The sequence below is a fragment of the Euphorbia lathyris genome, chromosome 5, assembly GCF_963576675.1.
Source record: "Euphorbia lathyris chromosome 5, ddEupLath1.1, whole genome shotgun sequence".
Taxonomy (NCBI): domain Eukaryota; kingdom Viridiplantae; phylum Streptophyta; class Magnoliopsida; order Malpighiales; family Euphorbiaceae; genus Euphorbia; species Euphorbia lathyris.
This window is the reverse complement of record NC_088914.1, coordinates 92,940,318-92,955,521: the sequence shown is the minus strand read 5'-3', so window position 1 is coordinate 92,955,521 and position 15,204 is coordinate 92,940,318. Positions and strand designations below refer to the sequence as shown.

Below are 15,204 nucleotides of genomic sequence, written 5' to 3'. Positions count from 1 at the left end.
GATGCTGAATTAGCAGCCCTAAAATTGATCCAAGAACGGTCAAAAGTTAGACCCTTCTAAATTCCTAATATTTTTGGCATATTAGACCCTTCTTAAATCTAAATTTCTAAATTTTTGTTAGCATAAATTTCTAAATTTTTTAGCATGTTAAACCCTTTTTAAATTTAAATTTCTAATTTTTTTTTTTTTTTTTCATATTAGGCATCCCTAAATCCAATTTTTTAATTAGACACAATTTTTTACATACAAAAAAATTGGGTAAATTACACTCATGGCCACTTAACTATATCCATTTTAACATTATGGTCACTGAACTTCAATTCTTAACGGTATGGCCAGTGAACTTTACACTTTTTACACCGGTGACCATTCAATTTTGACTAACTCCTCAAAATGACCATTAACGACCTCAAAATGAAAATATTCAAGAATTAAAGTTACTCAGAACGACATTTACCATGAAATCATATTTTTTATTTCCAAACTCACATTTTTTTAGAGTTTTCTCTTTCTGAAAATTCACTCTCTCCTAACAAAACAACACATAAATGACCTCAAAACGAAAATTTTCAAGAATTAAAGTTCCTTAGAATATCATTAACGCTTCAATTTTTTTATTTTTAGTCCGTCAATGATCGTTTTGAGGCGTTGAGTGGCAACCGGTGTTAAAAAGTGTAAAGCTTAGAGGTCATACTGTTAAGAATTGAAGTTCAGTGACCATAATATTAAATGGATAAAGTTCAGTAGCCATGGGTGTAATTTACCCCAAAAAAATTAATCATACATGTGTAAAATCAGCCTCGCAACCAACTAATCATTTGTTCCCTGCTGATATAGATGTTATATTAATATCTGACCGTACATGCATACGATTGATGCAGATCACGAATTCAAGTATGTTAAAACAAAAGCAGAAGCAATAGATAAGGCAAACTTTACGATTGGGTACACTATAATTGAAGCAGATCCATGGTCCGACAAACTTGAAAAAATAACAGTTGTGGTCAAAGTTGAAGCTTCCTCTAATGGAGGTTCCATTATCGAGAGCTGCTTCAAATATGTTCCAAAGACTAATTGTGAACTTGATGGAGCTGAAATCAATGCTAATGCAGACAAGATAATGAACTTCTACAAAGTTCTTGAAAATTAATTCAAAAAGATAATAATGTGTGTGATTCTGTGTGTGATGCTTTCTTTTTCTGTCTCTCTTTTCTTTGGCTTGTGTGAGGCCAATTATCTTTTGGCCTGAGATTGAGAATAAAAGTTGTATGTTGTGTTGTGATTTTCAATTAATCTAATACATATGCATGGCTTCTATTTACACTCTTCTATCAAATCATAATAATTATATAGTTCGGTTTGAAATATGACGACGCTTATATGCAGTATGTCGTTAGAAAAAATTTACCCACACAATGTTTTATGTGTCGTTAAAATTAATAACACACGATTTAATGACATTTGTGACATGTTTTGAAAAGCGTGGATAAACATTTAGAGACACCGAAAAGCGTCGTTAAATCTTAATAAATTTTAGCGTCGTAATAGATCACTTTTTTTTTTGAAGTGATTTTACAATTCAAATAGGGATAAAGTGCAAAAATACCCATAACATTTACAGTAGGAGCAATTTTACCATTTACAATTTTGGATTTAGAGAGATCATAATAAGCCAAAAAAACATTAGAATTTTAGATTTAAGAAAGGGCCGAATAGGACTTGAGCGAATTTTGGGTGCTAATTCAACACCCCATCAAAATTTCTTAGAGACAGGGGGACTGGAACCACCAAAGCCTTAAATTTTGTAGAGAAGGAGGGCCAAAACTACCCCTAGTCATAGTGGTTTCGACGGTCGGAGGGGTCGGGCCCCTCCATACCCCTTGTATCCGCTCCTGGTTGTCAGTATTCGAACCCTTGACGGTTTGGTCTAAGAAGCTCTGATACCATGTCATGGAACTGTTTGATAGATCTTATATTAATTTCAAACTATATTCCAATTAATTAACAACATTGATGTTAGTTGTAAACGTTATCGCAAGTTTTTGTTATTAGCTGTTTAATAATTAGTGTTTGGTAAAATTGTATTGAACTGTTGCTATTAGTATTTAAAATGTCTAATATAGACATGTTTTAAGTTAATCAATAAATAAATTATAAAATAAAAAATATATTACAAAATTAATAAAAGAATAATCTAAATAAAAGAAATAAAAAAATTATTGAACGCAACAAAACTCTATTCTTTCAGTAATTATGTTACAGAAATAAAAATAATGTTAAAGAAAAAACATATTTTTTTATGGAAATAAAAAGGATAATTTTGTCAATAACAAATAACTATAAATATCTATTTGTGAAAAGCTCAAAAAAAGGAGCTTTTCGTGGAAAGCTCTAAAACGCCGCAATTTTTGGAAAAAATATAAAATGATGCGATTATATAAACCTAACCAAACACTATATTTCATACGGTTATGAGTGAAATGTTAAACGCTCTTTCGAAAAGCTGAAACAAACATCCGCTTAATACATTTGCAGCTTCATCAAGTTGTCCAAAAACTGCAACTGGTCTGAACTTCAAAATGTTACAACTTACCTCCAACTTGCTTATTTGGAACAAATAACTCAAATAGGTTAATATTTGTGATTTTGGATTTTTTTTTTTTTTTTTTGCTCTTTTGTTAATGTATAGTAAGAGTAGTGAGATGTAGCAACCGATATCATGCCCATCTAATATTAGAACCGCATACCCCGACCTTGATCATTTTACCTTTTTTAAGGTGTTTGTAATATATTTTTCACATTTAAATTACTTATCGGATGATTAATTGATTACCTTTTACATAAATTCATGAAACTAACTGAAAATTTTACGTACGTTGGCTATTGGATATTTTAAAAGTTCAGAAACCAAGGTCAACCAATTGAATTTCAAATTCAATGAATGAAAGCTTGCTTTTTCTTCAGATTTCGAATGCACGGACAATGCAATTCAATGGACCAAAGCCTTCCATAAGATCAAAAAATGGACCAAAGCCTTCCTTAGTAGAGAGGTAGGCAAGTTATGAGACAGAAAGGTAGGTTGTCACTCGACGGCAAGCAAACGATGTATTAACCCAATTAAAAAGCAAAAACAGTTTGGGAAAAAAAACCACTTAAACATTAAAAATCAATAAGACCTCAAAAGTGCCCTGTATTATTATTAGGATTAAAGTGTAAAAATATCCAACGTTGTGGGTAAGGAGCAATTTTACTCCTAAAATTAGAAGCCATGAGCAATTTTACCCCAAACATTGATAAATTGTGTCAATTTCAAAAATAATTCATCAAATTGTTTTCTCAGTAATGAATCTTGTCATCTACACTTCAATGTGCGTCATTTTATCGGTAACAAATCATAAATATATGCTGGGATGTGAAAAAAATAAAAAATAAAAATACTGTTTTTTTGTACGAATTAGACAAAAAAAATCAAAAAAATCCACTAAATTTATAAATATTAATCATCAATTTTGTTATTAAATTATAAAAAACATGAAATCTTTTTTAGAGCGAATTGTTATACAATTAGTGCAGAATAAGGAACAAAAATATCTATCTTTTATAATAGTATCTGAAATTGACCCAATTTATCAACGTTAAGGGTAAAATTGCTCTTGGCTTTCAAAGTAAGGGGTAATTGTACCATTTTAGACGTTACGGGTAAAATTGTTCCTGACCTAAAACATTAGGGGTATTTTTGCACCTTAACCCTTATTATTATTCTACATGTTGAATACAATTAACTACCAATCTAGATTCAAAAAAAGCAATGAACAATGCATTCAAACAGCACCAACCTAAATGACCATATTTTGTAATGTACAACTTCTAAAACCCGAAAAAAAACCCCTACCAAAAAGTGCCAACAAACACCAGAAAACACGAAAACGCAACTCGAAACTCCTACGTTATCATCCATGTCAAGTGCCGATACCCAGCCCAATTCGCAGCCAAACGAATTCCAATAGCTAAACCTGCACATAACAACGGTACCGGAACTCTCTGATCTGTTGTTACACCTTCAACTTCTTCCGTATTCCCTTCGGAAAGCTTCCTTGAATAGTGTGTTATAGCTAGAGTTAGATAAGAAAAAATAACCACAACTCTAATCCAGGGTTCTCCAATGGCAGCAAGTACAGCAGCAGCAGGGAGAGCAGACGTAACATCATCTCGCCTTTTAATTAACCGTGAGAAACCATACAAACCGAAAAGAAGAGTCCAGAATCCCGGTTCAGAGATGTAGTTTGCTACTGCTGCATAGCCAATTAGGCCAGATACTGTGAGAAGATAGCGTTGGCTTGAAATGGAGTTTGGAACTGCAGCTTCGCCGATGGCAAGAATTATTGATGCAAACACGATTATTGTTGATAGTTCTGGTATAGCAGCATAATGGATTATCCATGAATAGTACGATTGGACTGCGTAAATCAGAGTCTCTACGGATCTGATTGTAGAAGTGATCGGATCTCCGATGAAATGGAATATGATTGCCAATAAAAGTTTCAGAAGGTATCCCACGAAACTAACAACTGCAAGTGCTGCCTTTTTCCAGTTGCCTAGCTCGTAGAAGACGGCTCGCCAAGCATACAAAAGGAAGCCTAATGCTGCAATGTTAATTCGAAATTAGACGAATTTCTGACAAAATTCACCGAAAGTATAATTCTTTCAAACGAACAAGAAAAAATTCATTTCTTATGTTTTTTATCAGTCTATCATAGCCCTAACAAATGTTATCAGAAGCTGAAAAACCAAATAATATATCATATGAAACTAATATAATAGCAAATGCATTTCAAGATAATGAAAACAGAACCGTTGACTAACAACAGGGGTGTCAAAACCGGTTATCGTGTCATAATCGAGTTATGAGATCTATATATTTCATGTGATTATATATGAGCTATGTTGCACGGACACAGGAAACCTTATTTCTAAAACATAACCATCATAAAATAGCCTTCAAATGAAAACGGACATGGACACAGGCATGCGGAAACGCTACTAACTAGAAGTGTTCGTGCAACATAGTATATGAGGTAGATGCAACAAAAATGATAATCGCGTCAAACGGGTTGCTTATGCGGATTGTCTCCATAAATCGTGTCATGTCAGAAATTGACAGTTCTACTTAACAAGGCTCTTGAATTGATTAACAGTATTAAGCAAGCATTTCCATGGATATGTGCATTTTCGACCATGAAAAGATTTCAGATGATGCTACAATAACTATTTGCAATTACAAAGCCACATGCCTCTGATGTCATAATTGAAGTTCTAAATGCTAAATTAAATACCGGCTTAATACATCAGGAGCCTCTCTATTTTGCCTCTGAACTTTGGAGATGTTTCATTCGCCCTCTAAATTTACTTAAACTGGCATATTGGCCCTGAAACTTGCTTAAAATGACCTATTAACCCCATGAACTTGCTTAAAGTGATATGTGCTTCAACTTATCCACATCTCCACTTTGCTCTACTGAGTAGGACTAAGAGGATTAATCATGTAAATTTAAGCAAGTTCAGGAGACTAATAAGACATCTCTAAAGTTCACGGGGGCAATCGAATTATTTGATCAAATACAGGGTCATGATATATAAAGCCTCAAGTATCTGAATCATCAATAAACAAATTGAGAAAATTGCAAGATATTATTTTGAACATTAGATTGAAATATTGGGAATTTCAGTAAGCCAAGATGTAGGTAAATAGTGTAAAAATGAAGTGCTACAGCAGAAAATGCACAATTGTACATTCACATAAATTACAGCATCTTCAACGGAAGGTAAACACGCAGAACAAGCTATTCTTTGCCATATGTAGCGTATGCAGTATACCTTCAGCCTATGTTGAACGGACACATAAATGGAGACCGACATGGAAACGAACACTGGGAAACATTATTCCTAAAGCATAACCTTCATAAAATAGCCTTCAAACAAAAGCAGACACGAAAATCAAAATGCAGAAATACTACTAAACAGTAGTGTTCGTGCAACACAGCCTTCAGCTAGACGTGGCAATTTATGACACAGATAACAATATCGATCTATAGAGACAACTTGACTGACACAACACCATTCGCACAATTATCATTTTTATTGCATTTATACTCTATAGCATATGTAATTACATGGAACCTATAGATAACATAACAGCATTTTGACACGACAACCTGAAATTGTCACCCCTCTTCAGCAATTTCATTGATGATTCAAATCCAATCCCTATCAAACTTCCCCCAATATCATGTAAAACACTAAACTTTAGCAATAACAAGAACTCATGCACACATTTATCATTTTTTATTGCATTTATAGCATATGTGAACTATGTTGCACCGAAACGGAAACTGAAACAGACACCAGGAGACATTGTTTCTAAACAAAATATAGCTGGGAAACCGAAATGGAAACAGGGAAGAAACTGAAAAACGGACACGAAACACTATTGAAGAAGAGTTTCTGCACAACATTGTATGTAATCATATGGAATAAAATAACAGGATTTTAACATAACCCCACATTGTCACCCATTCAAATCTAATCCCTATCAAATTTCCCCCAATATCATGCAAAGCACTAAACTCTAGCAATAACAAGAGCACATCCACCAAATTTGAACTCCCAAATTTCACCAATCATAAGAACACACAATTTCACGAATTGATACCATAAAATTGAAAAAGAAAAACCTACCCACAAACCATGGCCATCTAATCGGAGGATCAGGAGCTTCTTCGGTCAAGTACCTGAACCTATCAGGCATAGTACTATCTCCCCGAGCTAACCTTTCAGCATCATCTTCAACATTATTATCGCCCACTCCTTTTCCATCCTCTGCTGCATTCAGGCAAAACCCTAGTTTTCTAGAGTAGAAAATCCCAAATCCTTTCTGGGTGAGTTTGGGGTTTAATGTTTCGTTTTTAAGCTGCGGAGGGCAAAATGAAATGGTTTGATTGCGATTTCGGAGGGCGAGACGAGAAATTGATGGGAATTTGAAGGTGGGTGGAGAGAGAGTGGCGATTGGCATCGACATGGCTATGGAATTAGAGTTGTTCTGAGGCAGCCGGGCATGAAGTGTTCGTATCTAAACGACATCACTAACCAAAAACGAACAATTGTAGTGCTGTTTTTTTTTTTTTTTTTGGCTTAATGTTTCTCCAGCCCCCTTAACTTGTCCAAATTGGTTATTTTACCCCTCCAACTCATCGAATGTTCTATTTACCCCCCTTAACTCCATAAAAATGGTATTTCTCACCCCCTTAACTTATCCAAATTTGTCATTTTATCCATTCTCAACTCATCGAATATCCTATTTACCCTTTAACTCCATAAAAGTGATATTTCTCACCACTTATGATTTTATTTACTCTCTTAACTTTATAAAAATGGTATTTCTTATCCCTTTATAGTACTCAAAAAAGTTGAAAAGAGAAAAAACGAATAAAAAATACAAATAACAAGAACATTAATATAAACAGGTTAAATACATTATATGTAGGGATAATGTACCAAAATAGGCATATGATTTTTAGGAAAGTATCAATTTATGTTCTACTTACAAAATAACATAAATATAAGTTTAACGTTTAAAAAAAGTTATCAATTTAAGAGTGAAAATACCACTTTTATGAAGTTAAGGAGGTAAATAGAACATTCTATAAGTTGGGAGGATAAATGGACAAGTTAAGTGGGTGATAAATACCACTTTTATGAAGTTAAGGGGGTAAATAGGACATTCAATGAGTTAAGGGGGTAAAATAACTAATTTGGACAAGTTAAGGGGGCTGGAGAAGCATTAGGCATTTTTTTTATCTCCACTTGGCAGAGTTGGGTTAGTGTCGTCTCATTTTTAAGACCATGTTAAAATGAGATAATTCAAATTCGACTTAAAAACTTTCATATTATAATCGTATTAGTATCATATTGTATTTTCAGATCATATGTAATTTTACTATATACTTATATTAATGTTGATTTTTACAAACATAGAAAGATATGATACTATTTTTAAATATTTTATATTATTTTTGGATTAATATGTTAACATTAACCATTTAAAAAGTTCACTAAAATCATGTTGGACGGCCATTTAATATGTTTATAACAACATAGAAGGTTCAAGTCATGTTTTTAAGTAATAATGGTACTTTTATTACCTTTATTAACAAAGGTGAGATGTAAAAAATGAGAATATATGTCAGAACCTTGCATTTGATCAAATAATGAGAATATACAAGACATTTCCAAGTTCAGTGTCAATCAGATTATTTGGCCAATAGGGAAAATTACACAGAAATTCATCTTTCAAAAACTATTTACAAGTATGTCAATTCATAATTTTGTTTTAGGTTAAACTAGTAAAATTAGTACTTTTAATATATTTTAAGGATTAGAATTTATAAATTAGAAGTCTATAATATATTTTCTAGGATTTATAATTTATGAATTGGAGTCTAGAATTCTTAAATTATGGTATAAAATCATAATATATAGAAAATAATGACATATTAAGAATTAAGTTTGGTGATATGACTTAGTTGTAATTTTGTACTCAATTATGATATTCATATATTTAACCCTATTTAATATAGCATTTTGAACTTTAATCTTGGCATCAGAAGCATGTGGCCTTGTAATTGCAAATTGTTGCTTTTCCTCAGTTTTTGTTGTCTAAAAAATAAATTGGCTTTAGCGGACTTAGATCGGATCTAACACAGTTTTCATTGTCCAAGATCGATCTAAGGCCAGGTTATCCTACCAAACACCTAACTCACTCACTTTAAAAGAAGAGAAAAACTAGGGACTCAAAATGTTTTTTCCTTTCAACAGATTCAAAACTCGTTTTTGTACGACGTCGTATTCGCGTGTGCCATGTGGGTCGGGCACCCGGGCAGCCCATTTGAACTAGGGAGTTTTTCGACTTCGACCGCCATCGCCTGCTAGGGTTTTAGGGCTTTAATAACTCTATATAAACACAAGAGCATCCCTGCTATTCATCATTCAAAGCGCAGCCGCTTCTCAGATCTATAATTCAGGTGAGCTAATCGGAAATCTTTCGTCGTTTTATTGCTAGTTGTTTCTGCACGGGTTCTCCCGGGCTTCTCTGATATATACTGCAATGACGATGAAAGCCCCAAAACTCGTGCTAGATTATTGCCGTTTAGTGTTGCAGTTTAGCCTTTTCTATTCCACCGGCTGATCTGTGTCAAATCAACGGCAAAATCTCTTTCACCCAGTTCTAGGGTTTATTGATCTGTAGTTTTGAATCTTGCCTCTCCACACCTTTAGCTTGTTTTCGATTAATTTTGTGGGAAATAAAGCTAGTCATGTAGGCAAACAGTGAATTTCTGCGGTGTTAACGTGGAGGTTTTCTTCTTCCATAGTTCTCTCTCCAAAATCATCCGCTACAGTTTTTAAGCTCGAACTTTTTCCTCGTTTGAATCTAATTGTTGATGCAGTGATTTGAAATTTGCGGTGTCTGTTGTTAAATCTATAATTGGCGATGATTAATTATTATCCGCGCTTCTGAGAGTAATCAATGAAGCAGAAAAAAGAATATATGGTTGAATTTCTTGATATGAGCCAATTTATCAATTCTGTCTAGTTTCTAAAATAATTACTTCATTTTTATTTGTTTTAGATATTGAATTTCTAATCTAGTTTCGTAGATTGAAAATGGCAGTGATGATTAGTTTTACAGCTTTAATGCCAGTTCTGCTTCAGAAAATTCATGATCGATAGAGCTGTTTCATGTCTGAGCTTTTTCTCAAATTGAACAATTTATTTTTAGTGTCAATATCCTCATCAAAACTCATAGTTGAGATGAATGATTGTGTTTCCTAGAGTCAATTAGGTGTTTTTGTAAATTGATTAGACCTCTTAGTTGGGATGAACGATTGTGTTACCTAGTGTCAATTAGGTATGTAATATCGGGTTTAATGTCTGATTAGGGATGTTATCTAGAAAAGCCAATGAAGAAACAATCCGATTTTTGTAGGTGTAGTGGAGCTGAGACCCTGCTTGTCAGGGAGAACCTACTTGGCAGAAACTACATTACAATGACATTATGGATTTGGCTGAGGCATTTTGTTTTTATATATGTGTTTTGTTGAAATGATCTGATCTTTGTTTATGTTGTTTTGAGTTTTAACTATACCCTTGTATCCTTTGAAATGGAATCTGGGTCTGAAAAACTCAGAAATTATGTGTTGTCATCAGCTTCTTGCTCTATACCCCAGGAGATTGGAGTTAAATAACAGCACTAAATGTTTTCGATTTATAAAATTATCTGTTTGATTTGCTCTTTTAATCTCGATTAGGATTCGATAAAACAGTTTTCCCACCTAATTTGATATCCCGGTGAAGAAAAATTTAGTAATCTGAAAATGTACATTATAAAAAAATGGATGCTCCCTTTGCCAGGTTGAGGAACCATGCTTACAATTTCATGTACCAGGTGGAATTAGGCGAAAAACCGAGGGATAAATGTTAGAATTTTCCTTTGTAATTGAAGAACAATACATAAGCTTTTTATAATGAAAAGAACAATTAAAAATAAACAGTTTTAAATTAAAAATTAGTAATAAAATTAAGTTCATTCAGTATTATTTTAATGTGAAATTTGCTATATATCCATTCTGTATTTTATTTTTGTTATTTAAACAAAAATTAATCGTTGGAATTTTTTCAGTTGTTCAACTAATCCTGTGATATAATCAGTATCTACTTATAATGAGTTTATGCAACTATGATTGGTGATTGGTAAAACTCATAAAATGATGTGTTAGTTTTACGTCTTCTAACTTAATTTCCTTTCTTTCTAAGGTAGTTTAAAATTGTCTCCTGTTTTGGGATTGGATCTGATGTGATTTGTATATAATATGCTATTTAGGGCTTTCCCTCTCGGATTTAGTGCACACTGAATTCCTAGGAAAGATATAGTCCTACCTCACTTTGAGAAAAGTGATACCATTGGTTGTCTCTTAGAGCATCATTAGTGGTGGATGCATCTTTTGGTGCCACATGTGCAAAAACACCTCCCATTGTTAACAACCCACTAAAATACCTCTATAACTGTTTGACTATTTACACAAATTTTATACTGTTTAAAAATAAAATATTACTTTGCAAATACACAAGATTGGCAACCACTGCACTTAATTTGGTGTGTAATACACACGCGCCAGATTGTACCATTTCCAAGGCTGCGTGCTCCACAAACCAGCTGCATCAGTTTTTATTCATATTTTCTCCCAACTGACAGAAGTACACTCCCAATTGTGTTAACAAACTATTTTTGTGAACATGTCTAATAGTTATTTACTTCTTTTCATCTGAAAACACAACCAATATTTGTCCACTAGAGTTGCTCTTACCACTGCAGCTGCTTGTATCAATTGAAGTTGTCCACTAGAGTTGCTCTTACCACTGCAGCTGCTTGTATCAATTGAAGAGAGAGACAAATTGTCTCATTTTTGTGATGCGGAAGAAAATTATTGGAAGCAAAAGGAGATTGTTAAACACGCTGAAATCTGTGGCTGAGAGCGCGCCAGTGTAATACATGCGTGAGAGAGGCGTGTTTCAGCACATACATATCCACATTATTATTTTACTTTTTTTTAATGAAAAGTGGTGGGTGAAGCGGTGGAATAAATTAAATACTAAAGCCAAAAAAGCAGACATACCCTTCTCTCAAACATTGAATTCTGCTAGACCTGTATAAAACAATTGCAATTAATTAGTGTTTATTTATGCAACGGCTCTTTGAAAAAAAAAATTGAATTAAATATATATAAATATATATAACGCTAATAAACGGTTAGTTTTGAAAAATTTCTTTATAACCCAATAAATTTACACAACCAAAAACATACCTACATACTATATCTTTACATTCTTTATACAATAAACAAATTCACCTAAATCCTTTCCTTTAGAAGTATGGATCGATGTCAAGGCAAGAAAAAATCCTCGGAGAAAAATCGTTATTCTGATTCGCAACATCATAATCTTTTCCAAATTCCAAACCGAAATACTTCGAATATGCAAATATCTCTCATGAGGAGATTTTCGCAACCCGGATTTCCTCAAAATTACGGTAATTTTGTACCAAACCCTCAAAACTTCTACCATTCCGATGTTCATTACGTCAATATGACTCAATATAACGATAGTCAGCCGATGAACTATCACCTCTAGAATTCGAGTTATATTGATCCGTATCTTTCATTCAACAGTTCAAGAAGTTCATTTTTCGGATCAGAGTCGCCAAATCTTGACTCGCCAAATCGGGATGTTGTCGATCTTGACGATGAAGACGACGACGACGATGAAGAAGAAGAGATTAACGAATCACTTCTCGGTGAACCTGTTACCGAGCCAAAAAAGAAGCAAAAACAGTATAAAATGGACGCATGAACTAGAAGACTTATTATGTAAATGTTTTTTTTATCAATTTCTATAGACAATGTTGTTGGTTCGGCTCATAAGGAAAGACAATTCTAGACTCGAATAAACAACATGTTCAACGAAGGGAGGCCTAGAAATTCGGAAGCACTCACAGGTGCTAAGGGTAAGAATAAATTTTTACGAATTAGTAGAGAAACCAATAGATTTGTTGGTTCATTTACGAAAGTGCAGAATTTGCAATTAAGTGGGAAAGGGGATAATGAACGCGTTGAACATGCTCGATCTCTATACCGAGCGAAGTGGAACACGGCATTCACCTATATCCATTGTTGGCGGGTTTTATGCAATGAAGCTAAATGGCGGAACTATATTCTGTCGAATGGGGGAACCGTTGGAGGTGATGAGGTTGTCGAAACGGAAGAGAAACGTGAACGACCACCAGGAATTAAGGCGGCGAAGGCGGTGGCTAATGACAAAGGCAAACAAAAGGCAACATCGTCCGCCATCAGTGATGATATATCTCGTGTTGAAAAAATGCATCAAGAAAAAATGCTATCGGCAAAGGAAGTGTCACGGCAAAATGACATTGTTGAGATACAATGAGATTTTGATTTTATCAATAAGGGTTCAGACGGAATGAATGAAGAGCAGAAAAAAAGATATGATATTATGTGCTCTTACGTCATGAAGAAATACCCAGATTTATTCCCTTAATCGTGTTAGCTTGCACTGTATTTTTTTAATTGTATTTTTTTTAATTGTATTTTTTTTAATTGTATTTTTTTTACTATATTATTAGTTTTTAATGGTAGCATCTCTTTTAATTGTATTATTTTTAATTGTATTCTAGTATAACAACATATAAACTAAAAACCAAATTATTTTAATACACCAACATATAAACTAAAAACCACATTATTTAATACACCAACACATAAAGTAAAAACCACATTCCATGTGCTATCTTCATGAATTATTGCATCAACCACTATCTCATGGTTAATGGTAAGATGTATAACATGGGGTACTACCTCGTTGATGACATATATTCAGAATGGGCTACATTTGTGAAAAACTTTCCACATGCTATTAATCCGAAACAAATTCTATTCACGACAATGCATAACTCTGCTAGGAAGGATGTGGAACGGGCTTTCGGTGTACTTCAGGCCCGTTTTAACATTGTTTGTGGACCTGCCAGGCTGTGGGAAGAAAGAAAACTTCATGATATAATGGAAGCTTGCATTATACTATATAATATGATTGTTGAAGATGAGCGAAACGCGTATTGTAGGGATTATCCTCCTGAAATATTTGAAGCGGAAGATCTTGAGGGCGTTGCACGAGGAAACCCTCCGATTGTTTTCGAAAACTTAGTTAGACAGGAGTTGGCAATTTGCAATAGAGCGACACATACCGTGCTAACTGATGATCTAGTTAAGCATATATGGCGACGTCATGGAACGAGAGATCTCAACCAAAGACCTAGCGGTTCAGTTGCTTAATATGTTGCGTGTTCTAATGTCATTGTTTTTTATCGCCCATTTTTTCGTGCTTTTAATGTAATTTTCTCGTTTTTAAATCTTGTATTTTATTCCGTTTCGTATTCTCGTGTTTCATTTCAATAAAAAAAAATATCGTTTGTGATATATTTTATTTTTGCAATTAATTATATTTGTTAATTAACTATTTCGGTTCAAAATAATTATAGATATAATTGATATTTATTTTTTTAACCAATTTATAGATTAATGGAATTATTTAGATTGAATGATGAAATAATTAGATTAATTGTTTAGTGGGAAAAAATAATAATTTATTTGAAATGTGTAAGAATTTTATGACAAGTGGGTCCTACATAAAAAGTGATACAAATTGGTTTAATAGAGAGGTAGTTGAGTGTATTAGATTTTTTTGAAAAATGTGGGTTTTTTTTATATAATGCAAAGAAAGTGAGGCGGCCACTGCTGATGCTCTAAGAGCAACTTTAGTCATTGGTTACAAAGTTTGTAACTTTGAGCCTCCACATCAGCACAAATAACACCCCCAAAATTACATATTTACTTCAATTTTTAGTGGATCACACTTGTCATAAAATACTTCATATTTTACTAACTTAATGTACAATTAATAATTTTTTACCCAATAATATAATTAATCCAATACTAATTATTAATACAATCAAAATATTTATCCAATATAATAATTAATTTAGTACGTAATATTATTTTAATAAAATTAAATAAACAAATAATTATTATGTGCCTAATTATTTATCAAAAAACAAACACTTTTGGAATAAGTCTTATTAATTGATTAAAATACGAGTTATATACGACAAAATAACATATTTTTTTTACGAGAATCATGCATTAAGGTCGGTGATTCCGAAATATTGCCATATATGTTCAACTAGACCGAGTTTTAGATTCATATGGGTGACTCTACTACGGAGTTATAAATCCCGTGCGAGGTAAGTCGTAAAATCAGGAGCATGTCCTTGTCGAAGGTCTTTAATACCAATTGGTTCATATACTTCTACAGGATAAGTTATAGAGTAGAGGTGTCGCTCATCTTCGACAATCATGTTATGCAGTATAATATAAGCTTCCATAATATCATGCAATTTACTTTGGTCCCAAAACTTAGCTGGTCCATGAACAATTGCAAAGCGGGCTTGTAGTACTCCAAATGCTCGTTCAACATCCTTTCTTGCACTCTCGTGCTTCTGTTTGAAAGTTATTTTCTTAGGTT

General features: G+C 33.3%; 1 protein-coding gene and 5 non-coding genes across 6 annotated transcripts; 5 read left to right on the top strand and 1 right to left on the bottom strand.

The window, feature by feature from the left end:
* Positions 1-3,773: 3,773 nt before the first annotated feature.
* LOC136230969 (uncharacterized) lies at positions 3,774-7,114 on the bottom strand. Its single transcript, XM_066020193.1, has 2 exons — positions 6,736-7,114; positions 3,774-4,643 (listed from the first exon to the last, which is right to left on the bottom strand). Exons 1-2 carry the CDS (start codon positions 7,073-7,075, stop codon positions 3,943-3,945), a joined length of 1,041 nt encoding a protein of 346 aa, XP_065876265.1. The 5' UTR covers positions 7,076-7,114; the 3' UTR covers positions 3,774-3,942.
* Positions 7,115-9,121: 2,007 nt separating this feature from the next.
* Positions 9,122-9,267, top strand: LOC136231726 (small nucleolar RNA snoR134). Its single transcript, XR_010690093.1, has one exon. It is a non-coding gene; the product is annotated as a small nucleolar RNA snoR134 (small nucleolar RNA).
* Positions 9,268-9,539: 272 nt separating this feature from the next.
* On the top strand, positions 9,540-9,627 carry LOC136231714 (small nucleolar RNA U36a). The gene has a single exon (XR_010690082.1). It is a non-coding gene; the product is annotated as a small nucleolar RNA U36a (small nucleolar RNA).
* Positions 9,628-9,715: 88 nt separating this feature from the next.
* Positions 9,716-9,807, top strand: LOC136231669 (small nucleolar RNA Z223). Its single transcript, XR_010690039.1, has one exon. It is a non-coding gene; the product is annotated as a small nucleolar RNA Z223 (small nucleolar RNA).
* Positions 9,808-10,009: 202 nt separating this feature from the next.
* LOC136231678 (small nucleolar RNA Z278) lies at positions 10,010-10,125 on the top strand. Its single transcript, XR_010690048.1, has one exon. It is a non-coding gene; the product is annotated as a small nucleolar RNA Z278 (small nucleolar RNA).
* An 81-nt stretch (positions 10,126-10,206) lies between these two features.
* LOC136231696 (small nucleolar RNA snoR97) lies at positions 10,207-10,311 on the top strand. The gene has a single exon (XR_010690065.1). It is a non-coding gene; the product is annotated as a small nucleolar RNA snoR97 (small nucleolar RNA).
* Positions 10,312-15,204: the final 4,893 nt, after the last annotated feature.

Coding starts and splice junctions, on each gene's coding strand:
- LOC136230969 (XM_066020193.1), bottom strand. CDS start 7,075: ATGTCGATGCCAATCGCCACTCTCTCTCCACCCACCTTCAAATTCCCA. Junction 4,644..6,735: donor TAGATGGCCATGGTTTGTGG/GTAGGTTTTTCT, acceptor TTAACATTGCAG/CATTAGGCTTCCTTTTGTAT.